Raw genomic sequence first — 25,170 nt, forward strand, 5'->3', positions numbered from 1 at the left:
ACCGGGCCTCCTTACAGAAATACTCCACGTGGGCGGCTGTGTGTGTGTGTGTGTGTCCAACCCCGTGGTTGGTTGCGTGTGTTTTAACAGCTGGGCCGACTTCGTGAATGAGCGCCGCGGTCCAAACCCGCCGACACGTCAGACACGCCCCCCCCCAACTGAAGGTCACTCCGCCCATCAGGCAGGACTGAACCCTGCGATCTATTTAACTTCTATTCACTGGTAATTCCTCTTCGCTAATTCACGATTTGGAATCATTTAGAAGGAACAGAAACTCTCACTGAGGACATTTTCATGGAACCTCGCGGCGAGGCGACGAAGACGTTTCCTTCTTCGTCTGTAAAAGCGTGACGGACGCTTCAGGGAATCGTTTTGCTGCCCACCTTCATTTTCCCTTTCAAATGAATTTGAACTCGTCTCAGCTTTTAAAGGAAAGGAAAACTAGAGCTGCGCTGTAAAAAAAAACAAGTCAAATGAAACGACGCTTTTGTCACAAAGAAGCAAACATAATTCCTGTTATTACATTTTATAATGCGATGAAAGGACAACACAAACGGCACTCTAAATGTCTGTAACATCCTTAAACCTCTCACTTTAGTCCAGGCTTGTTTCATACTGTAAAGAAAAACAACATGATCGCTCCTTTCTCTCTTTCTTCGGCTCCTGCCCCCCCGTGCTCGACCCAAAAAGTGCTCCTCATCCATCATGCTGATGCTAAAGACTCTATTAGACGTTATGAGCACAACAGGGACAGGAAGTGAGCGAGGAAGAGGAGAAACCAGGCTGGTAACGCAGACCCCCCCACTAGTGGATGAGCGCTAACGGAGACCCTGGCTAATTATCCTTCATCCTCCTCCTCTGCACGCTCCTTTCCTCCGTCCCTCCGTCTGCCTCCTCGCCGCGTCCAACCTTCTCCGTTTCTCGCTTCATCCCGGACGTCTGGGACTTCGTTCCTGATGTCAATAGTCATTTCTGTCGGAGTGTTCGAGTCGAGGGAAGTTTGAATGTTGAGTTCAGACGGGAATCGAGACGTTTGCGTTCACTTCCTTTTGGTCGGGCTCAAGAACGGCAACCCTGACACACCGAGTTCAAGTGTCTCGCGCATTTGTTGAGGTTCTAAGAGGGGGGGGGTCGCTCACCTGTCGGGCTGCGGCTGGAGCTGGTTGTGTAGAGCAGGCGGGGGCCGCGACCTGTTGACCTGGGCATAGAGCCCATCGGGGGCGTCCGCCGAGGCCAGAGGCTGGCTGGGTGCCGGTGCCGGGGCTGCGGGGGACGGAGCGCGGTCGCTCCGCGTCTGGGGCAAGGGGTCCCTGCGGAAATTGTTGATGCGGGCGTAGTTGGGGTCGCCGTCGTCGTCTTCCACGTCGTAGCGTGGCTCGTAGCTGGGGGGGGGGGGTGGTTAGAGAAAGACCGTAGGAATGCATCGCCCCCGTCGTGTCTGACCCCCCCCCTACCCGTCTCTGCTGTCTGGAACCCGCTGCAGCTCCTCCTCACTCAGAGCCTCCAGCTTGCTTTTGGGGGGCTTCGCAGCATCTTTGATCTTCTCGTCTTTCTTCCTCCCAAACCTGAAACAGGAAGACAGACGGAGTTTAAAATCAACCCGCGATGAGAACTAAAGCAGAGACGTTCCTAAATGATATAATAATATAAGATAATGATGGCTGGAATGCAACAGCAGGCAGCGGCAATGCAGTGTGTGTGTGTGTGTGTGTGTGCGTGCGTGTGTGTGTGTGCGTGTGTGTGTGTGCGTGTGTGTGTGCGTGTGTGTGTGTGGGCCAGCATGTGGAGCAACTCGCCCAATCAAATAGCTGCTGCACAGCGTGTTGTGTTTTTATTATCAGCGTTGCCATTATGGCCGTCATCATCATCATCATCATCATCATCGTCATCATCATCATCATCATCATCATCACGCTCTTCGCTCGCCTCTGGTTGAAGCTCTACTTCACACTCTCAAGAGACAAAACGAGCCTTTTCAGATATTTGAGTTTCTCTCTCCTCCTGCCCCCCCCCCCACCCCCCTTTCTCTGAGCTCCTGCTGAGCCAATCTAATGTCCGTGTTTATCTCATTGATGGCAAGGCGCTTCTCATCACCGCTACAGTCGGGCGAGCAAGTCGGGGGGGGGGGGGGGGGGGCAAGGCCGACCCTTGGGCGGGGTCGCTGTGGGGGCCTGCCTCCATTGACGTTACACAGGTAGAAAACGATCAAGCTAGCAGCTAACGGCGGCGTGGATTCGCTCTGAAGGCAGCGCCTTTATTTTGGCAGATTGGCCGTCAGTCCAGAATGAAATACCGTGTCTAATCGAGCGTGCATCAAGAGACACGGACACCAGACATAAATAAATAGTGTGCACCCCCCCCACCCCCCCCCCCCCCCCACACACACACACCGAGCGCCTTGATCAAGATTCGGAGGGGCCACAGGGGCCGTCATTATATCTGCTTTAATTAGGGCAGCCTCTTTTCCTCACTGCTTCTTCTGAGAAGAGAGAGAGAGGGGGGGGGGGATAGGAGTGTGAATCCCAATTAGAGACGTGTACCTGCCACGTTTGTTTGCTAAAGGCATTGTGCTCCCCCCCCCCGTTCTTCCTGTCGTTTATTCACTCCATCACTTCTCAGTCACTCTTTCTGAAAGGCGACAGTTCATTTCCTGCCGGCTCCAAACCGGCTGCTGGATGAAAAGGAAGCGATGGAAAATGTGCTGCTTGGAGTGGAGGTAAAACGCACACACACACACACACACACACGCGCACACACACACACACACACACTCAAGAAGACAGAAGTATACATCAACACAGCAGCTCTATAGGGAACTGCAAACACTCGTAGAATAGGACATCTCATTAACTTCGCATTATCTACCTTCACAACGACTCCATCAAGCTCTCGTTATGGAGGGGGGGGGGGGCGGGGTCCGGGTGAGCCAGTCATTTAACACACTCCCTACTGTCCCCAAAGCCATTATTAGTGTGTCCCTGTCCTCATTAGCCCGCCCCAGACCGGGCATTCGGAGATGAGATGACGCTGCATTTTGGCTTGGAACGCCGGGAAGAGATTCCCGGCTTGTTGCTGGTCAATCTGCTATTAGCTAATCCAGTTTATGTGGAGAAGAACACGCCAAATCAGCTCCCCTATCTCGTCCCTCTCGACGGGGACGATGAGTCTTATAGAATTAAAGTTACAAAATGAAGTATTGGATATCAAATCTCAAAGCTCTGTCCAAACATCTGTTTCCAGGGAGAAAGCGGTTTGGTTGAAAGAGAAGACACAGAGAGAGAAAAGCAGAAGAAAGGAAAGTGAGAGCTGGTTAAATAAACGAGAGACACTGAGAACAAGAAGCGGGAGGACAGGGGAGAGACGGACGCCGGAGCCGAAGCCGGAGCCGGAGCCGAAGCCCCTGTGAAAGCGAGGAGGAATAAGGAGCTTAGGAATATGTAGAGGCGATGCCGGTGCGTTCAGAGGCATCGGGAAAACAGTAAATCAGCCAAGCAGAAATGTTCCTGCAGTAATTAGACTGCTCCGCATGCATTTGGAGGGGGAGGCTTTCATCCCAGCGGAGTTCACAGAAGAGAGAGAGAGCGAGAGAGAGAGAGAGAGAGGGATACCGTGCAGCGCCTCCTTCGCCATGCTCTGGCAACGCGGCGCTGCTTCACGGTGAGACCAGTCGGAAACTATTTCAGTCCGGGAATAGACAGGCGGCAAAAAATAGACAGCAAGGCCTCTTTAAAAATCGCCGTGCTTTTCTCCTGGAACCGGGGGTCAGGCTACAAGTGGCCCGTCACCCAAACGCAAGGTCAAGCTCGGCCCCTGGAGGCGCCGGCGTGAACCGCGGCACTGCCAGCCAATCCTGGCAGCGCCGCGCAGGAAGCCCCGCCTTGGTCTGACCGTGAAAATAGCCGGCGGGTGCAGCGTATTCCATGTTGGGCACCATTTAATCCATTTATCTGACATCCATAGGCCTAGCCTAGCATATTCCAGCAACGTGGCCCAAACCGGCTTCCGTTAACGGGCGACGCGGCGAGGAGAAGGAGGAGAGCGAGAGATGAAGGTGCAGCTCAGGAGGATCCGCTCGATGCTAATTTGTAGCCTGAACAGCATCACTTAGACTCCATTAATAATGTAGGGAGGAAGATGCAAGAGGAGGATTCATCTGTTAGTTCCCATTTTGATATCTTATTCTCCAGACTGCACTGAAAACAAGCAGCTAACGCTAAAGTACGCTAGGTACGGACACGCAGCAGGTCGCTCTCTCCGTTCCCGAGAGACAGACAGGTAGGAACACGCAGCAGGTCGCTCTCTCCGTTCCCGAGAGACAGACAGGTATGGACACGCAGCAGGTCGCTCTCTCCGTTCCCGAGAGACAGACAGGTACGAACACGCAGCAGGTCGCTCTCTCCGTTCCCGGGAGACAGACAGGTACGGACACGCAGCAGGTCGCTCTCTCCGTTCCCGAGAGACAGACAGGTACGAACACGCAGCAGGTCGCTCTCTCCGTTCCCGGGAGACAGACAGGTAGGAACACGCAGCAGGTCGCTCTCTCCATACCCGGGAGACAGACAGGTACGAACACGCAGCAGGTCGCTCTCTCCGTTCCCGAGAGACAGACAGGTAGGAACACGCAGCAGGTCGCTCTCTCCGTTCCCGAGAGACAGACAGGTATGGACACGCAGCAGGTCGCTCTCTCCGTTCCCGAGAGACAGACAGGTATGGACACGCAGCAGGTCGCTCTCTCCGCTCCCGGGAGACAGACAGGTAGGAACACGCAGCAGGTCGCTCTCTCCGTTCCCGAGAGACAGACAGGTATGGACACGCAGCAGGTCGCTCTCTCCGTTCCCGAGAGACAGACAGGTACGAACACGCAGCAGGTCGCTCTCTCCGTTCCCGGGAGACAGACAGGTATGGACACGCAGCAGGTCGCTCTCTCCGTTCCCGAGAGACAGACAGGTATGGACACGCAGCAGGTCGCTCTCTCCGTACCCGGGAGACAGACAGGTACGGACACGCAGCAGGTCACTCTCTCCGTTCCCGAGAGACAGACAGGTAGGAACACGCAGCAGGTCGCTCTCTCCGTTCCCGAGAGACAGACAGGTATGAACACGCAGCAGGTCGCTCTCTCGGGAACGGAGAGCAGGAAAGCGTTTCTTAATCAACGCCTGGCCAATCCCTCGAGTACAGATGCTACAGGCAGACAAAAGAGAGAGGGATGAAGAGGAGAGAGGAGAGAGGGAGGTGCCAGGGAAGGAGGGATGAGAACAACCAAGAAAGGGCGCTGGAGAAGAGGAGTTTGTGACAGGAAGTAAAGGACAGAACTCAGAGCTGGATGGGAGACGACGGGAACGCAAAGAGACGCAAGAACGGTAAAGAACAAGACGTTGAAATAGAAGGAAGGACGGAACAAAGGGACGGAGGGTCCAGCGGCCGGCTGCAGAAACAAGGCCGTCCCATCTCAGCGATTCCGCACCAAACCCGTCGCCCACGGCGATTTGTCTCGTCTTTCTTCTCCCCTTCCCACTTCTGTCACGGATCCCATTAATACTCGGGGCGCCCACTGGGCGACACGCTCCATTCTCACAGCCGGCCATTGTGAAGGGCTGCCTGCGTGATGCCTGCGTGTCTGTGTGTTGTCTGCGTGCCGTCTGCGTGTTGTCTGCGTGCTGTCTGCGTGCTGCCTGCGTGCCGTCTGCGTGCCGTCTGCGTGTTGTCTGCGTGTTGTCTGCGTGCTGTCTGCGTGCTGTCTGCGTGTTGTTTGTGTGCTGTCTGCGTGTTGTTTGTGTGTTGTCTGCGTGCTGTCTGCGTGTTGTTTGTGTGTTGTTTGTGTGTTGTCTGCGTGTTGTCTGCGTGTTGTCTGCGTGTTGTCTGTGTGTCTGCGTGATGCCTGCGTGATGCCTGCGTGATGTCTGCGTGTTGTTTGTGTGTTGTCTGCGTGTTGTTTGTGTGTTGTCTGCGTGCTGTCTGCGTGTTGTTTGTGTGTTGTTTGTGTGTTGTCTGCTTGATGCCTGCGTGCTGTCTGCGTGTTGTTTGTGTGCTGTCTGCGTGTTGTTTGTGTGTTGTCTGCGTGCTGTCTGCGTGCTGTCTGCGTGTTGTTTGTGTGTTGTTTGTGTGTTGTCTGCGTGTTGTCTGCGTGTTGTCTGTGTGTCTGCGTGTTGTCTGCGTGATGCCTGCGTGATGTCTGCGTGTTGTTTGTGTGTTGTCTGCGTGTTGTCTGCGTGCTGTCTGCGTGCTGTCTGCGTGCTGTCTGCGTGCTGTCTGCGTGTTGTTTGTGTGCTGCCTGCGTGCTGTCTGCGTGTTGTTTGTGTGCTGTCTGTGTGTTGTCTGTGTGTTGTTTGTGTGCTGTCTGCGTGCTGTCTGCGTGTTTGTGTGCTGTCTGTGTGTTGTCTGTGTGTTGTTTGTGTGATGCCTGCGTGTTGTTTGTGTGCTGTCTGCGTGTTGTTTGTGTGTTGTTTGTGTGTTGTCTGCGTGTTGTCTGCGTGCTGTCTGCGTGTTGTTTGTGTGTTGTCTGCGTGTTGTCTGCGTGTTGTCTGTGTGTCTGCGTGTTGTCTGCGTGATGCCTGCGTGATGTCTGCGTGTTGTTTGTGTGTTGTCTGCGTGTTGTCTGCGTGCTGTCTGCGTGCTGTCTGCGTGCTGTCTGCGTGTTGTTTGTGTGCTGTCTGCGTGCTGTCTGTGTGTTGTTTGTGTGTTGTCTGCGTGCTGTCTGCGTGCTGTCTGCGTGTTGTTTGTGTGCTGTCTGTGTGTTGTCTGTGTGTTGTTTGTGTGCTGCCTGCGTGTTGTCTGCGTGCTGTCTGTGTGTTGTTTGTGTGTTGTTTGTGTGCTGTCTGCGTGTTGTCTGTGTGCTGTCTGCGTGTTGTTTGTGTGCTGTCTGCGTGTTGTTTGTGTGTTGTCTGCGTGCTGTCTGCGTGCTGTCTGCGTGTTGTTTGTGTGTTGTCTGCGTGTTGTCTGCGTGTTGTCTGTGTGTCTGCGTGGTGTCTGCGTGGTGTCTCCGTGGTGTCTGCGTGTTGTCTGCGTGCTGTCTGTGTGCTGTCTGCGTGTTGTTTGTGTGCTGTCTGCGTGTTGTTTGTGTGTTGTCTGCGTGCTGTCTGCGTGCTGTCGCGTGTTGTTTGTGTGTTGTCTGCGTGTTGTCTGCGTGTTGTCTGCGTGTTTGTGTGTTGTCTGCGTGTTGTCCGCGTGTTGTCTGCGTGTTGTCTGCGTTCTGTCTGTGTGTTGTCTGTGTGTTGTCTGCGTGTTGTCTGTGTGTCTGCGTGTTGTCTGCGTGTGTGTATTTACACGCCCTACCTTGAGTACGTCATCGGTTCAAAGGCAGGCGTGTGAATTCTTCACTGTACAGAGTTTCTGAAACGTTCAGTCCACATTGACGTTTTTAAATGTTACTTTTCACCTTTTCGGGCAACTCAAATAACATTTTTATTTCCCTCCCCTCTTTGTGGGAGGAGCCAGAAATCTCAGCCAGCTATTTTGATCTGGTGGAAAAACTGCCTGTTCAAAACACGCCGCTTTAATGAGCATTTTATGCCTTTCTCTTTCTACTTTAGCACTCAGTGCATATTAATAAGTGCAGAATTAATGTGCATAAATGCATTTTAGATCGAGATTAGAGGTTGAAATGTGAAAAGTTGAGTTTTCGTCCCTTGAACTGGGAAGAGTGGTACATTTCCAGCTCAAAACGATCCGTGAAGTCTGCAGTTCTTTCCCAGCTGGAGGGGGCAGGAGGAAATGGCCGGGCCGCCATGATGATGCCGTCCAGATGGCCGCCTGGGAAAGGTTAGCCTCTTGGCTTCCACACGACATCAGACAAGACACCATTAGCCCTAAAGCACAGGTCACGCTTCTCGCGCTGCAGAAACACACGGGTCGCTGCAGGTCCTTGCGTGTGCGACATCACAAGTCCATCAATCACTCTCGACATGAAGATGACTCGACAGGACACGACAGGATCGTTTCCTGGCGCCCGGCGTACGAGCTCGCATGAGGACATGAGATCAAATGCTAATCGGTCGTGACTCTTTCCTGTGGTCAAAATGAGCACCTTTAATTGGCTGATGAGGAATGGGCCGTCGCCGCCGAGCTGTCTGGGTAATATGAATGCGTCTGCGCTTCAAAGCGCCCCTCCCCCCCCCCCCCGTCCCCTCAGGGTCAATTCAAATGTCAAACCTCGATCGGAACTGATGGATTGAGAACCTGATCAACACAAATGGAAGTCTCCGCTCACGGCCTCCATTGATAATGAGCTTCTGGCCAATAAGTCGCCGAATCCGGGTATCGTGTTCCTCGCTGGGACGAGTCACAGACGCGGCCGGTCAAAATGAAACGGCGCATCATTTATTAAAGCAATCTGCAGCATCTGAAACAGATTAACGCCACTCGAGACCGACTTCCTGAAGGTCGCTCCTTAGGCTTCAGACGATTCAGATATAATTGATCATCTGAAGTCAGAAATAAATGTAGACCTGGAAACTCAAAAACGTCCCAGGTAAACAAGTTGCGACGGAGAAGAGAGGGAGGGAGGGAGCGGGAAGGCGCGGCCCCGGTTGGTCCTGCGCCGCGATCAGCTGCTATGCATGAGGACTTCCTGGTCCAATCCACCGCCAGGCCCCGCCCCTCTGATATCTGACTGACAGCTCCCGTCAACATCAATAAGCCTGCACATCATTTCAGACAACGCTGCCCGTCCCGCTGGAGGGAGGGCAGGAACGGGGGGGGGGGGCAGAGTTAATTTGCTTTTCTGTCAGCTGCCATCGGCGATAGCGCCAATGTCGCAAATTAGAATTGTGCCTCAATGACGGGGACAGAAATCATCATTTCTAAGTGGAGGACGACTCGGCAGGTTTTTAGATTTAGGCTGTCTGGCATTATGAACTGGGCTATCGTCATGGGACTACTTTGATCCTCTCTATGCTGCTAACAGTATATTAATGCTACGCTACATTCACAAAGGGGCTTTGTGAGAAAAGAACACGAGGAGAAAAAGAAAAGGGAAAATGCAAATAGCCGAGTCAAAGTTCAGAAAACGACGGCGCAAGTCAAGGATGGCCGTGCGACAATTCAAATGTACGATGACTATAAGGTGCAAGAGCATTCATTAGGGGGGGGGGGCGTTCCATACATGCCGAGTGTTGCAAAGAAAAGTGATTCGTGGTTTCATATATATTATTTATGGGAAGATAAAGAGATGAATAGAGACGAAGCGAGAGAGAGCGATAATGCGTATCCACCAGAGAGCGGTTAGTCCCGTGTGTAAACGCTATAGCCTTATGCATATTTTACAGAAGGGAATACTCTTATTAAATACTCCCCGCTGCATGCCGGTGCAGCTAATGGCTTTTAAATGCCAGATGAAGAGGCGGATCAAGGAAACACACCTGCGGTGCGTTAACCGGCGGCAGCGCGGCGCCCATCGCGGCTCAGAGTCACCTCCGGAGCCGCGAACACGCCAGCCGGATTAGCAAGAAGTTAGCGAGAAGCGATGCTGCTTTGAGGTTCGCTTCTGGTTCTCCAGGCGTAGAAAGACTAACTAACTAGTTACTGGACACACGAGCGTCTAGTTATCTCATCCGACGCCGTCTGGTTAAATCAATACTTCATGAAGAGGAAATAGACAAATTGAAAAGACGGGAGGAAGTAGGAAGGACAGAAAGTGAAAAGGGGCTCATCATGAAGCTAAACGTAAGGAGCAAGGCCTTCTGGGAGTGCAGCGAGGAGGCAGGGAGCAATCATGCCCCCCCCCCCCCCGGTTTGACTACCTCAGCGCCGTACTTCCTGCCGCTTTGTGATAGGATAAGAGCGGAACGGACGGCGCTAACTGGCTTGCTTCCCTGTCGGATTTCTTCAGTGCTGCGACAGACAAGTGGGGGCGATTTGTGAACAGCGGCTCAACCCCCCCCCCCCCCCCGGGCTTTCATGTCCCGTATACCGGTGGCGGGCTGTTGACTCGCCGTCGCGGTTCAGTCGGCTGAACATTGATCCTGACTGAGCGACTGACGGGACAGACGGGGCGTGTTGAGCGGTGACACACGTCTGTATAAGAAACTACTCAAAGTGCACACGCCTTCACCCGGCGACGACGAATCAAACGCTACCTGGGAGCAACCAGGAGGCGTCGGCATAAGCCGCATCCTTTAAACCTTGATCCATCGAATAAGTCACGCCGGATCTAATCCTCGCACAAAAACAAGACCAAGCGTTCGCCGAACTCAACGTCCCAAGACGAGGAGCTCAAAATACGCCTTCAGCTTTTGGGTAGAATAATATTTCTACTAAAGTCTGTTTGTGGCACCGAGAGAAGACAGAGCGTCCTGATTGGGCCATACGTTAGTCTCACTGCGCCGTCATTGGGTCAAAAAGCCGCACGTTTAAAACGCTTTTCTCCCTTTGTAAATGTATTAGCATTAGCATTTATTGGAAATCAGCGACTCCTAATTCCCTAATAATTAGACCTATGAATGTGTGTGTGACCTTTGACCTTCACTCCCCGGGACAGAACAAACTGCAGAGCCAGGAAACGATACCCTTGATATTAAGCAAGCGCCACACTTTGGGCGCCGAGGTAAATTGAGGTCACGTGTTTAGAATTTGCCCTTTTCCTAATGCTGCCTTCAGAGTAAAATAACATTTGAGAGCTGCAATTAGATGCTCCGGCTAATTAAGTCATATTTCAAGTTCAATAACAATCACGTCGGCCATGATAAAGGCCGGGGAGAGAGAGAGGCGGGCGTGCGCCGCAGCAGTCTGGAGGCTCGAGAGGAAGGAGAGAAGCTCAAGTCTCCGCTTCAACGTGAGACGAGGGGAAGATGCGAGATCAACGTTCGATTCTTTCGGGAATCGGGCGTTTAGTGGAACAGATTCTAACTCGCGCCTTTCATCCCGCCCTCGTCTTCACCGCCAGCCTCACCATACGAGTCCCTCGTCCATTACTGCCCTGGACACCGCGTTCGATTGGGTTCTTATCTCTTCATCTGTGGGCCGGCGCTGTCCTCTCAGCCGCAGCCTAATTGAATCTCGAGCGTTGGACGTGCGGCGATGCTCCGACCACACAGATAAGGATTGGACCGCCGCGACCACGACGGGGACACGCCGATAACGCCTCAGAGGGACTCTGCTCGGGTTGAGACGTAACGGAGACGGTTGCGTCCGCATCCAATAATCCTGTATCCTGTAATCCTGCTGTGCTCAGCGGGTCATTTGTAGAAGCAGGGCGGCGTCGTTTCCAGTCGAATTCTAGATCAAACCCAAATTCGACTTCATTTCATTTACCGTTGGGCCTCAAGCCTGACCTTTTCAATTTAGAGAATCAATAAATCTTTGACTTATCAGAATCAAAACCCACAAATAAAAGTACGTCGTGGTTTCAAGTCTTTCCTACCTCAAGAGTCCGAATCCCTTCCTTTTAGTCTTCTTCTCCTGATCCTCCACAGAGTCGTCCCTCTTCTTCCCTTTGCTCTTCTTCTCTTTCTTCTTCCCTTTGGTTTTCTTCTTCTTCGTTCCCTCCTCGGCATCCAGATCCTGGCGGGAGGAGCTGCTGGCGGGCGTCTCGTGGCCGGAGCTCCGCCCCGACAGGTCGTCGTCTGAGGACGTTCACGGGAGTCGCGGTTAGATTGTGTGGCAAGAAAAAAAAAAGGTACCCTCGGTGCAAACGAGGGTCTTAAAGTCGACACGATTGTTCACTTTTGTTTTTGTTTAATAGCTTTAACAGCACAAAAACGAAGAAATGGCCGACCTGCCGAAGACAGAAATATGAGAATTTACATTTCCTACGTGTCATTTCCTGTTAAATTAATCTAACGTTTCCCTCACACCACAGTGTTTATGGCACAACTTAAACACTAACACACACACACACACACACACGCGAGGTAAAGCATTAAAAAGGTGCTGCTCTTGATATAAAGTTGCTCTTGCTAAATCGCTGAGCGCTGCATTTCATTAAGGTACTTAGGCTAAGCGCTGTCCCTTGGCACTCGCCGGTGTTTCATAAAACCGGAGGGCTACGCATCGCCTGATCTAAATGGCGAGGAGAGGATCTCCTGACAGCCGTACATTAAAGGGACAACTCGCTTGAGAACTGTCCGAACTCACCAGTCGGTCTTACGAAATGCCAGGAAAGACGTCTTACCGTCTTCAGAGGGTCCCTCATAGGACCTGTCGATGGCGCAGCGGAAACTCTGATTGCAGCCCCGCCCCCGGACCATGTGCGGCCGCGGGCGGTGGAAGGGAACCTGGGCTTGGACCCGACTCTGCTCGGCCTCAGACATGGCCGACTGAAGGCTCTCCAGGGAGCTGGACTTCCAGAGACCCAAGCTCGGGCCCAGAACGCCAACGGCCGACGACTCTGAGACGCAAAAGGGAGAAGACAGGGTGGGATGGACGTAGAGGACAAAGACACGGGAGGGCAGGGAAGGTAAGGATGGAGAGTTAATGGAGATTTTGGTCAATTCAGTCTCAGTCAAAAGCAGAAATCCACAAGAAAAGAATTTAAAAAGACAAAACACTGAATATTTATGAGACAGATTGAGTCTTTGGAGTCATCCTTCAACACGATTCTGAATATAGATGGAAGCATTTTGCTTTCCTTGCTTAGCTCTGGATTATAATTAAATGGAAATGTCTTTAATAAGCATCCAAATACTGGCGTTTTGCTTTTTTCATAATGTTTAACAGACATTTTCTATAATATTTTTAATATATATAACTACACCTGGTCATATTAGTTTTATTGGAATTTAAATTTGACATTAATTCCTTCCTGGATTAAAAAGAAGACGAATCCTTACGTATTTTTAATCAAAATTAGAATATCCAAGAGCATTTTTGATGTTTAGATGAAGCTCAGCGACACGTTCTACAGATTTTAAGCCAGAAAATTAGGAAAGACGCTCAAAAACCATCAGAAATACGAGGCTCTGAAGATGAAAAGAACAGAAGGGATAAAACGCAGCCTGATAGAATCAAGCTCCTCGCCGGCGTATTGCTGCACTATAGAAGTGTGTGTGTGTGTGTGTGTGTGGGCGTGCATGTGACCATAGCAGACGTGGGAATTCTGTCCAAAGGGGGAGAGAGTTGAGCCTCGATTCCCTGCGCGAGCGATGGGCGTGTCCCTGATCCTCTTAGAGGAACAAGGGGCGTGTTTGTGTGGGAGGGCCACTCGCTCCACGCATGTCACGTGGGTGGGGCTGGAAGTAAATGAATAATGGGGGCTTTAATGGGGGGGGGCGATCATCGCCAGCTCAACCCAATGGAGGGTGAAATCGCCGTTTATCACATATCGCCGCCCGCTGTGTCAGCAGAAGGTTGCCAGGGTTACAAGAAAAGTGCCCCCCCCCTCAATCAAACCCGACTGGTGGCGGCGTGAAGTGTGTGAGGGAGAGCGAGGTTATGGTGGGTTGCCATGGAGACACTTGTTGCTTCTGGCCAAAGTTAAAATCTTTTAAGCGCACGCACGCACAGAATGGGCCGGTCCTGGTACCGCATGGCTTTCTGGGTAAACTGTCATTCAATGGGCGGCTTGGAGGTATGGAATTAAAAGCCCCACCTCCATAAATGGACGGATGAGACGATCAGCACTTATTGATCAGCAACCAGCTCTGAACAGACTGACTGATCCAAACCCGACTCCAGACCAAATCAGTCCAGACAGCCGTCCAATCACGGCGCGGCCCCCGCCGCTGCCCGGAGGCGGAGGACGACGCCGGGTGAAGGCGCGACTCTGGCAGTAATTGGGTTTGGCTGCGTGGGGGGGGGGGGGGGCTGCGTCCGGCTGGACAAATGGCTTTAATAACTGGAGGAGACTGAAAAGGCCATTTCGTAATTACTGCTACCTGTCCTGGATTACAGCAGCACGGGGGGGGGGGGCTTGTTTCAAACGGGCGGTCTGAGGGGTGCGTGGTGTCAGTCCTTGTTGCGTTGTCACGTCTAGTTTTGGGACTTTTTAGAAGCTTGGACGCCACTTGGAGACACGAAACCGGGACAGCAATGAAACGCAGATATTAAGGCGGGGCAATGGAAGTAAAAAGGGGGGCGATCGAGTGAGGCAAGGAGGGAGCGAGAGCGAGTCACGCAAAGACTGAGGAAACAACGGCGGCTTAAAACGATGAGTCAGCACAAAACGAAGACGGAATCTTGAAATGATGAACAGAAAACACACAATAACACATATAATAAGATATAACACATTAAACAACACTTAAACGTGCGAGAAAACAACACAGGTAGGTTAGCATGAGGTGATAATGCAACAGAACCCCCTGCACGGCGTGTCTGTGTGTGTGTGCGTGTGCGTGTGTGCGTGTGCGCGCCGGATGGGCTCCCAGGTGTGTTGTAAGAGAGAGGGAGATGTTAGACTCTCAGGGAGCGGAATGGAGGGATGAATAAAGGGATATTTTTCCATTAGTAGGGGTGTCCACACACACACACACACACACACACACACGCACACACACACACACACGCGCGCTACGCTGGGACTAGAGGAACGTTTGAGACTGGAGCATGTTCGCTATAATCACATAAAGCTGATACAGATATAGCTGCAGAGGATAGAAAGAGAGAGAGGGGGGGGGGGGGGCAGAGAAATGAAGGGGGAGAGATGAAGGTTTAGGATTGAGAGGATGATAAAAATGAGGATGAGCCTGGCAACAAAGAGGAGACGGGCAATAATCAGAGAAGTGAAGCATTGTGGGTAAAGAAGCGGCAGCAAAGATGAAAGAAAGAACAAAAAAAAGAAAGCGGCTCTATTGCAGATGGACAGAGAGACGGAGCGGGAGGGGGGGGGGGGGGGGGGTGACAGGGAGAGAGACGGAGCGAGGGGGGGGGGGGGGGGGAAGCAGTGAAACGCTCCTCTCAGCAGCTCCAGCCAGACAGAAAAGGGAAAAGGGTTTTAGGCAGATTAAAGGAGCCGGGCAGGCCCTCTTAAGACCATCCGCCTAATGAAATGTGTCAAAGCCCATAAAGAAACAGCGAGGCCACTTAGGAGGGGGGGGGGGGGGGGGTGGAGTCCTGTGTGGGGGGGTGCAGCGTAAGAAGCTGGGCAAACACGCTGCATCAGCAAAAGGAGAATGACAAACGCGTGAAAGCTCAGACGTGGAAAACAAGAGGAAAGGGACGGCCCATTCATCGGGGGCTGCGGGGGGGGGTTACAGGCTGATCAGGAATTCCAGGAAGATCCTACTGGGAGGAGGAGGTGGAGGAGTGGAGGGGAGGAGGAGGAGGAGGGGAGCTCTCTGGGAGGAGAGGAGTGCGAAGGCCAAGTGGAAATGCTGAGTGGGGGGGGGTTGAGGTTAGCAGCGGCGCTCGGGCCGTTTGCATTCTACCTGCAACAGGCTCAGTGGCAGGTGGATTCAAGAGATCAGTGTGTGTGTGTGTGTGTGTGTGTGTGTGTGTGTGTGTGCGTGTGTGTCTGTGAAGTCACGTGACTCTCTCACAGGCCACATTAATTATGCTCATTGTTCTCCTCTCAACTCTCGTACTTCTAACCATTCCGGTGTGAAGCTCTTAGCCCCGACGCTAACTCAAAGTCAGGGAGTGGACGGAGGGGGAGGGAGGGGGAGGAGAAGAGATGACGGGGGGGGGGGGTGGGCGTGTCACATGAAACTGCAGCTGGAGAGAGATTCGGCGTTGCTCACCGTTCCTCTGGCCAGCCAGCGAGCCCACGTCGCTTTCATCGGCCACTAGGAGAGAAAGACCAAACGGAGAGAATCACACAGCGAACGGGAGTCAACAGTCATAACGGGGGGGGGGGGGGGATAAGACGGGACGGCAAGAGGAAATGAAATAAGGAGCAGGAAAACAAGAAGAATGTCCTGATTGGGGGAGAAAATGAGAGACGGAAACAATAAAGGGAGGCAAAAAAAGAACCCCCCCCCCCCATAATCTAACTAAACAGGATTGCACTCCGGCAGCAGTCGACGCCGCAGGCGGCGCACTGTGGGATAATAGGGTTTCATTATGCTGCCATTTTTCTTAAATAATCCTCTTCATTTTTTATGAGGGCAATTTTCCCGGAGGACAGACAGACAGACGGGTGAGAAGGAGAGGAGAGGAAAAGAGAGGAGAGGAAAAGAGAGCAGAGGAGAGGAGAGCAGAGGAGAGGAGAGGAGAGGAGAGGAGAGGAGAGGAGAGGAGAGGAGAGGAGAGGAGAGGAGAGGAGAGGAGAGGAGAGGAGAGGAGAGGAGAGGAGAGGAGAGGAGAGGAGAGGAGAGGAGAGGAGAGGAGAGGAGAGGAGAGGAGAGGAGAGGAGAGGAAAAGAGAGGAGAGGAGAGGAGAGGAAAAGAGAGGAGAGGAGAAGAAAAGAGAGGAGAGGAGAGGAGAGGAGAGGAGAGGAGAAGCTTTGAGGGAACAGGATGAAGGAGGAAGAACGACGATCAGTGAAAAGAAAAGACAATCTATCATTCTAGTGGAGACAGATGTAAAAGGGAAAGACGGTCGGAGGACGGAGGAGGGAAAGGAAACTGAGGAAGACTGAGGCAGAGACGTGATGAAGACAGACAGAGAGAGACAGGGAGAGTGATAAAGAGCGTTTCATGGGGTCTTTGGTTTGTCGTTGCTCTATTAGTTCCTCTCTCTGTTTGCTCTGGAATGGAGCCACGGCGTCCACTCGTCCCACGGCTGGACGGATCGGTCCGCGTCCTGGCGTCATCGTAGCATCGTAGCATCGTGCTACCTCGACCTGTGACCAGAACCGACCCGGGGAGGCGCCCCGGGTTTCCAGCGGACGGGGGCTTCGTTCGAGGACTGCACTTATGTTTTAGAGAGCCTGCGTTAAATCCACGTCTGTCAGACGGAGAGGCTTTCGTGAAAATTCACCCAGAGTACGGCAAAAATAACTTCAATGGCAAAGTGGAATCCATCGGAGCCACTTCTTTAAACGATCGGCGCTTTTAATGCACTTTGATCCATCCGGAGTGAAAAATGCTCGTTTCCATTATTGCTTTGGGTGAAAGAGAAAAGAAAACCGCGCCATCAAACTTGCTAGAAAAAGCTCTGAGTCAACGGACTATTGAAGCTCTGAGTCAACGGACTATTGAAGCTCTGAGTCAACGGACTATTGAAGCTCTGAGTCAACGGACTATTGAAGCTCCGAGTCAACGGACTATTGAAGCTCCGAGTCAACGGACTATCGAAGCTCTGAGTCAACGGACTATTGAAGCTCTGAGTCAACGGACTATTGAAGCTCTGAGTCAACGGACTATTGAAGCTCTGAGTCAACGGACTATTGAAGCTCTGAGTCAACGGACTATTAAAGCTCTGAGTCAACGGACTATTAAAGCTCTGAGTCAACGGACTATTGAAGCTCTGAGTCAACGGACTATTGAAGCTCTGAGTCTACGGACTATTGAAGCTCTGAGTCAACGGACTACTGAAGCTCTGAGTCAACGGACTATTGAAGCTCTGAGTCAACGGACTATTGAAGCTCTGAGTCAACGGACTATTGAAGCTCTGAGTCAACGGACTATTGAAGCTCTGAGTCAACGGACTATTGAAGCTCTGAGTCAACGGACTATTGAAGCTCTGAGTCAACGGACTACTGAAGCTCTGAGTCAACGGACTACTGAAGCTCTGAGTCAACGGACTATTGAAGCTCTGAGTCACGGACTACTGAAGCTCTGAGTCAACGGACTATTGAAGCTCTGAGTCAACGGACTATTGAAGCTCTGAGTCAACGGACTATTGAAGCTCTGAGTCAGCGGACTATTGAAGCTCTGAGTCAACGGACTATTGAAGCTCTGAGTCAACGGACTATTGAAGCTCTGAGTCAACGGACTACTGAAGCTCTGAGTCAACGGACTATTGAAGCTCTGAGTCAACGGACTATTGACGCTCTGAGTCAACGGACTACTGAAGCTCTGAGTCAACGGACTATTGAAGCTCTGAGTCTACGGACTATTGAAGCTCTGAGTCTACGGACTATTGAAGCTCTGAGTCAACGGACTACTGAAGCTCTGAGTCAACGGACTATTGAAGCTCTGAGTCAACGGACTATTGAAGCTCTGAGTCAACGGACTACTGAAGCTCTGAGTCAACGGACTATTGAAGCTCTGAGTCAACGGACTATTGAAGCTCTGAGTCAACGGACTATTGAAGCTCTGAGTCAACGGACTATTGAAGTTCTGAGTCAACGGACTATTGAAGCTCTGAGTCAACGGACTATTGAAGCTCTGAGTCAACGGACTATTGAAGCTCTGAGTCTACGGACTATTGAAGCTCTGAGTCAACGGACTATTGAAGCTCTGAGTCAACGGACTACTGAAGCTCTGAGTCAACGGACTATTGAAGCTCTGAGTCAACGGACTATTGAAGCTCTGAGTCAACGGACTATTGAAGCTCTGAGTCTACGGACTATTGAAGCTCTGAGTCAACGGACTATTGAAGCTCTGAGTCAACGGACTATTGAAGCTCTGAGTCTACGGACTATTGAAGCTCTGAGTCAACGGGCTATTGAAGCTCTGAGTCAACGGACTAGTGAAGCTCTGAGTCAACGGACTATTGAAGCTCAATGAAGGTCAATAATAGCGGCTCGACCTTCCCTGTCTACTGGAGTTTAATAAAAGCTAACCTTTTACTCTTTAACAAATATTGTGCAGAGAGGGTCAGCTTCAGACGGGGACAAACGGCGCTCCCGGTAACTACGGCGTTCCAGCGCGGAGTGTTTCTGAGAGGATGGGGGGGGGGGGGGGGGGGAGCGAGGAAAAGGAGCAAAGCAGGAGCACCGAAAAGAAAGCACGATTCAAATGGAGGGTGGAGAGAGAGGAGGGAGATAACAGCGGGCACTGGAGTGGGTCCTGTGGGGGTCGACACAGATCGTGCGTGTGTGTGCGTGTGTGTGTGTGTGTGTGCGTGCGTGTGTGCAGACCACCCTTGTCCGTAATGAAAGCCAATCAGCTTGGGCGGCAGAGGCGTGTACAGAGGAAAGAAAGCCAATCCACTGAGCCTAATGAACCGCGATTGGAAATCAGACAGAGGGAAGGGGCGAGAGAGAGAGAGAGAGCAACCGCAATGAAGCCTTCAGCTTTGGGTGGAAAAGGAAAGGATGAAAGGGAAAACATGCAAAGATGGAGGCTAAAGCGAGAGATGAAGAGGAAGAGAGTAGAGAACACGTTCCTGCAGGAATATCGGTTTTCCGTTTCACTTTCCAGTTCTCAGGGAGCAAAACCGGTGGATGCACGGAGGCCAGTGTCGGGCGCCCAAGCAGAACGAGACCGTCGTTCTAATCATCGTAGACGTCTCACTCTCAGACGTCGACGTCTTTCTCCGCTTTACCTTCGCAGTGGATTCGATGGAAGTGAAAGAAAGATTCGAGTCGGTCGCACAGAAAGTGACCGAAACTCAAGAATGATGAGAAGAGTGATCGAATAGGAGAGGAGGGAAGGGAAGGGTTAATACGAGGAAATCAGGCCGGTCCGACACACTGACGTGTGAGATGGGAAGCCTCGCGCCTTACATTTACACGCACACGCGCACACACACACGCACACACACGCACACACGCACACACACACACCAGGCTGTGTGCTTCCTGTGTTTTGGAAAGCCCCCTGGGCTTACGAGTTCAGGAGGTCAAAATCCCTTCGGCTGGGGATCATAGGAGAGGCTCGATATCACAACAAAGAAGTGTACTGATAAGACCATGTGATCACTGCTGTGTGCGTGCGCGTGCGCGTGTGTGTGTGTGTGCACTCACCCAGGTCCATGCTCTTGGACAATCTGTTTCGAGGTTTGCTGTCCGTAGCTTTCGCCGCAGCCAGGAGGGGCGGCCTGCAAACCAATATTCAGGATCACCGTCAGTGCAAGCACACCCTTACTATTATGGTATGGCGTATATCCTCGTGCACAGTGGAATCACAGATTGTCAGACGGTTGCTAAGCGACACGCTGCCAGTATTTTCCTGAACTTTCCGGTAAGTTTGGAGCGAGCTAACTAACGCATGTAGCCGAATGCTAAGAGGATCATCGCTCCTAAAGCTTTTAATTCCCTAAAGAATTGACTCTGTTATTCCATGACCATAATTACCGATGCATAATGCAAGTAGGCGATTGAAATGAGACCATTTAATCTAAATAATGCATGTGAGCAATGTAATATTTAGCGTAATGGCTCCTCTCCATCTCGCAGGACGGCGGCTCATATTAAGAGTGTCACTGGAATATCATTACTCCGGCTCTGTGTTAACGTATCGCTGTGTGTGTGTGTGTGTGTGTGTGCGTGTGTGTGATTGGGGGTTACCCGTGGTGCCGGGGAGGTAGCACCAAGTCTTTCTTCATTTCCTCCATCGTGCCGGGGGAGGGCGGGAGAGGAAAGTCGTGACCGTTGCCGTAATGTCCGTAACTCCCGTTGGTGGCGGCGGCGGCGTATGGCGCTGAAGAGAAACACAAGCCGTCAGACGGACGCTATTTAGCTAGTTGCGCCTGTTCTGCAGGATGTATATCTGAAAGTTCAATTCTCAAACTAATAAATGAGGAGGAGGCGTGGGAGACGAGTGCGTGGAGCAACGCACGGAGCGGATCATCCGAGACAAATCCCGCTCAGAATTCAATTTGGAATCATCGAGATGAAACAAACGGGAATGATAAAAAGGCCCAAACGGCAAAACGCAACACGTACAATTAGCCATCCATTCGTAAAAGTCTTAAACATCACTCATTAGCTAAATTAATCACTTGGAAAACACGCAGGAAGTAACAAACATTCACGCCAACACAATATTCCCCTTGGAGCTTTGCAGAAACGCTTCCTGCACGTTGATGGCGAGCTGCGTCCCGGGGGGGGGGGGGGGGGGGGGTAAAGGATGAGTCTAAAACAGTTTGTTCCAACGCAGCGCTAGCAAGCTGCACAAGCGCCTTCATGCTAAGCCCCGCCCACTTAGAATCCGTTTCATTAGCGAGACGATTCAAGGGTCAGATCTTCCCGCCGCGTTCAGAAAGTGATAACTTCCTCTCTCCGGCAGGAACCAGAGCGTCCTCTGGTGTAATGCGACACTGACGCGCACACACACACACACACACACACACACACACACACACTCATCCACAGCGAGCACTGGAGTCTAATGTTGACCGTCCAGATGGACAAACGTCGAGCATGGGCGGGGCTCACCGTTTCCGGAGCTCTCGTATGCGTAGCGGCCGCCGCCGTTCACAGGGAAGTCCGTCTTGGGGGGTCTAGCGCGTCCTGCAGGCCCCTGGTACGCATTGTGGCCCCAAGATTCCTGTCAAAGAGAATACAGGGAGGAAATGGAAACGTCTTCTCAGCAACACGCCTCTGAGGAATGCGGCTGAAACCGCCTCGAGGACTCGAACACGCTCGCCTCATCGCGAATCGATCGATTGTGCAGAACTCAGAACGGCATTCTGAGAGTTTAACGAGTTTAACTTATAGCTATACAGATTGGTTTATGCACGTTTACATTTAAATTAGATGGATTTGGGACTCGACATGTCGCTAAAGTGATGAACGTCCAATCAGAAAACGTCAACGTTCATGCTTTTGATTATGGGATGGAACCGGGCAAGTCCTTTTTAACGTCTTAAAAGAAGGATGAAATCTGGGTTGATCATAAAACGGATTCTCCTCCTCCTAAATAACGGCGAAAGTCCTGGGGGGGGGGGGCATGCTGCAGGATAAAGGAAGTCTCTCTCTCTCTCTCACACACACACACACACACACACACACACACACACTGTACTGTAGGCATGAATAATCCCTAGACAGGATATAATAATCCAACATCCGATCAAAGCCTCGGGTGAGGTGTGTTCAGATTGTCATGGAAAACAGGGGGATCATTAGCACGCACGCACGTGCGCACACACACGCACACACACACACGTTAACAAGTCTCTAAATCAGAGCTGTCAATCACTTTGAGCTCATATACGTGTGCCTTTTGTATTTCTGCACCGACATCTGACGGCTCTTGTGCTTTTGCCGGTGACACATCACATCCCTCCATCCCTCCATCCCTCCATCCATCCATCCCTCCATCCATCCATCCATCCCCCTCGACAAACTGACGACTCGCCTGAGGCTTTTGAAGCAGACAGGCAGTCAGTTATCTTAATCCCACAACAATAAGGATTGGGGGGGGGGGGGGTCCATCTATCCATACAGCCCCAGCCTACAGATGAATACAATAGGTTTCTGAGAGAGAGAGAGAGAGAGGACCGAGGATGCATGTTTTTGGAGGCGAGAGGAAACCGGAGACCATATTTGGATGGGATCGGTAGCTGCATGCTAACACACCCTGCTAAAAGGAGGGGGGGGGGCTTTTGCTCATTGTGACAGCGGTTTCACAGCAGGACTATGCAGATGTATTCTGATCTTTGAACTGGGTCTGATAGCGTTTATCCACCGGCTTGAAGCACGCGCAAACACGCACACACACACACACACACACCAATAGGAGTGTGTCATTGCGGCAGTCGGCGCGTAGAACGCTATGAAACATCTCTGAAGGCCTCTGAAACAATCGCTTCTGAATATCGCCGGTAAACCCAGAACGGTCGGAGCGGCTATTGGCTTTAATCTGATTCGTGAATCAGATTAATTTATATTTGGTGGAGTTCTTCCAACCTTAGGAGTGAAAAACCAAAGGAGGCGGAAAGAAACAGACTGCGAGGCCAAAGCAGAGGAGAAAGCTTCTCAAATATTCATAAGAGAACAGGGAATCGAGCAAAGGGGGGGGGGGGGGGGACAGCAGCCGGCAAAATCCCAACAGAGAAGCAGGCAGACAGGCAGGCATGCAGGAGTGTTCAGATGAGCTTTATTCAGCAGGAGAGACAGAAAAGCAGGAACAATAAGACTAAAGAGAACGTAAAGAAGGACGACCGGAACCGGTTCCTCCGTTTACGGGTCGAGCAGAAGGACCGCCGGGGCAGGAGGGGCAAGAACATTTATACAACAGAGGAAGCGTTGATCATCTGAAAAAGATTTCAATAATTGTTATCAAACGGCTTTCCGAACTCATTATTCCGGGTCCGCTCTCTGACCCCCCCCCCCCCCCCTGCAAAGAGCTCAACTGTGCTTTTAATTTGAAGCCGGAACGTCGCGTCTGCGATGGCGTCTGCATGAACCCTCAGTCGTAGAGGTGGACACGGAGCAGCGGGGGTGGTGCTGGTGGGGCCTGGGGGGGGGCACGGTCGGGTGCGTGGTGCGGGTCCGAGTACCTGGGCGTGTCCCTGCTGTGCGTCGGCGGGTCTCCGTACATCTGACCTGCCATCGCTCTGATGTTTTCGGCGTACGTGTGGATCCCGTCCAGCGTGTGGCTGCGCGCGTGTCTGCGTGCGTGTCTGCGTGCGTCATCATCGCTGCACTCGGCGTAACCTCTAACCCCCCCCCTTCGGTGGAAACCATAGGTGTATCTGGTGAGAGTCTCCCCGGGCCTCTGGGCGCAACGCTGCGGCTCCGACGCTCGCCTCCTCAGCAAGTGGAGGAGGGAGGAGGAGCGGCGAGGAGGCGGCGGCGGCGGCGGCGGCTGCTGCTGCCGGTGCCGGGGGGCGTCGCCCAGCCGTACCTGACTGCCGGAGCCCGGTTGGGTGTTGGGTTGAGAGGCGGGAAGCCCGTTTGGTGCCGTGCTCGGTGGAGGGGCGGCCCCGCCCAGCTGCAGGGAGGAGAGAGAGAGAGAGAGAGAATCATCTCAAAGAACAGAAACATGGCGTCACAGGAACGCTCCGACTTCTACCTGCTGCACCTGTCTGGGTATCCTGAAAACGACTAGCTGGATGGCGCCTCTGGAATTCCCCTCCGATGACATGGAATGCCGCAGCATCTCCATGGCGGCGTGGTTGGAGCGCCCCAGGAGCGACTCGCCGTTTACCGCTATCAGCTGGTCGTTGACGCTCAAGCGGCCGTCCTGCCGGCGCAAACACGTTTGGATCGTCGGTAACGAGTCTCACGGCGAGGGAGGAGGAGAAGGTTAAACTCATTTACGCCGCAGCGGCGAAAAAAGATGGACTTCAAAATGAAAAAAGGCAGAAAAGAGAGGACAAAATGTTCAACAAGAGACGCAAAGATTCGTCAGGAATAAAGGAGAGGGTGGGGGTGAGAGAGGGGGAGAGGGGGGCAGAAAATGGAAGAAGGGGGAAGGCCAGAAAATTGTGGAGTTAGCAATCTATGGAGAGCGGGAGAGCCATGATAAATACGTAGAGCAGCTAATGGAATAGCCTCGGTGGGCACTAAATCACCTCTAAGTGTTTTAAATAGCAGCCTCTCATAGCATAGTGCCCTGGGGGGGGGGAGCAATGCTGAAGGTCCCATTAAAAAAAAAGAAGGGAAATTCAAATGAAGGCAGACGGGAAAGGAAAGAAGCTCTTTGTGTTCCTGCGGAGTCTCGATTTGTCTATTATGCTCAGATCTGCCCTTTGACCCCGTCTTATTAATAAAGCACAGTCTGGACTGGACTGACCTCACACACACACACACACACACACACACACACACACACACACCATCAGGGTCTGCAGGTAACTTTAATTTGTTGTCTTTTACACTCTTTGAAATAATCGCTTGACAGGATTTAGAGAGAGAGAAAAAATGGAGAGATGGTGGAAAGATATTTTTTGAAGTAATTGAGGCCCCGGGCCCCGACAACGCTCCTTAATGGAAATAGGTTAGCTCTCACCACGACTCTTCCTCATCTCCTCCCTTCTCAGTGTGTGTGTGCGTGCGTGTGTGTGTGTGCGTGCGTGTGTGTGTGTGTGCGTGTGTGTGTGTGTGTGTGTGTGTGTGTGTGTGTGTGTGTGTGTGTGTGTGCGTGTGTGTGCGTGTGTGTGTGTGTGTTCTCTCTGGAATGGCCCAACACTGCAAGATCAGACTCCCTCGCTGCTTTTCGGAAGAACGGACGGAGATTGAGGAAGACAGAGACACACTTGGAAATGTTCCTGCTGAGCGTCTCCACTAGTTTACCCCCCCCCCTCCTCCTCATCTCTTCCCTGAGCCCCCCCCCCCTCCCCCCCTCCTGTCAGCCTCTCTCCATCACTATCTGCCTTCAAATGCGGTATCTTGTCCCAGAAACCCGTTTCACATCCAGAGATCTTACGGGCCGTTCCGCCGGAGCGCTATCCGCTTCTGACGGCCCCCCCCCCCAGGGAGCCGCTGTCTGGCCGCGCTGATCCCAAACCAGCCACTTATCTGGAACGCCACGCTCGCCTTCATTGTCCTCTGCGGACGCGGGAGCGGCGACGAAGGCC

General features: G+C 52.2%; 1 protein-coding gene across 1 annotated transcript in view; it reads right to left on the bottom strand.

The window, feature by feature from the left end:
* Positions 1-25,170, bottom strand: part of pard3ba (par-3 family cell polarity regulator beta a) — a 66,354-nt gene that overhangs the window by 15,194 nt on the left and 25,990 nt on the right. The window contains 10 exon segments of the mRNA XM_068756204.1: positions 1,140-1,382; positions 1,455-1,565; positions 11,357-11,558; positions 12,107-12,322; positions 15,612-15,656; positions 19,667-19,740; positions 20,210-20,342; positions 21,080-21,191; positions 23,496-23,582; positions 23,664-23,872. Coding sequence (XP_068612305.1) covers positions 1,140-1,382; positions 1,455-1,565; positions 11,357-11,558; positions 12,107-12,322; positions 15,612-15,656; positions 19,667-19,740; positions 20,210-20,342; positions 21,080-21,191; positions 23,496-23,582; positions 23,664-23,872 — 1,432 coding nt within the window.

The sequence above is a fragment of the Brachionichthys hirsutus genome, chromosome 24 (genome assembly GCF_040956055.1).
Source record: "Brachionichthys hirsutus isolate HB-005 chromosome 24, CSIRO-AGI_Bhir_v1, whole genome shotgun sequence".
Lineage (NCBI taxonomy): Eukaryota > Metazoa > Chordata > Actinopteri > Lophiiformes > Brachionichthyidae > Brachionichthys > Brachionichthys hirsutus.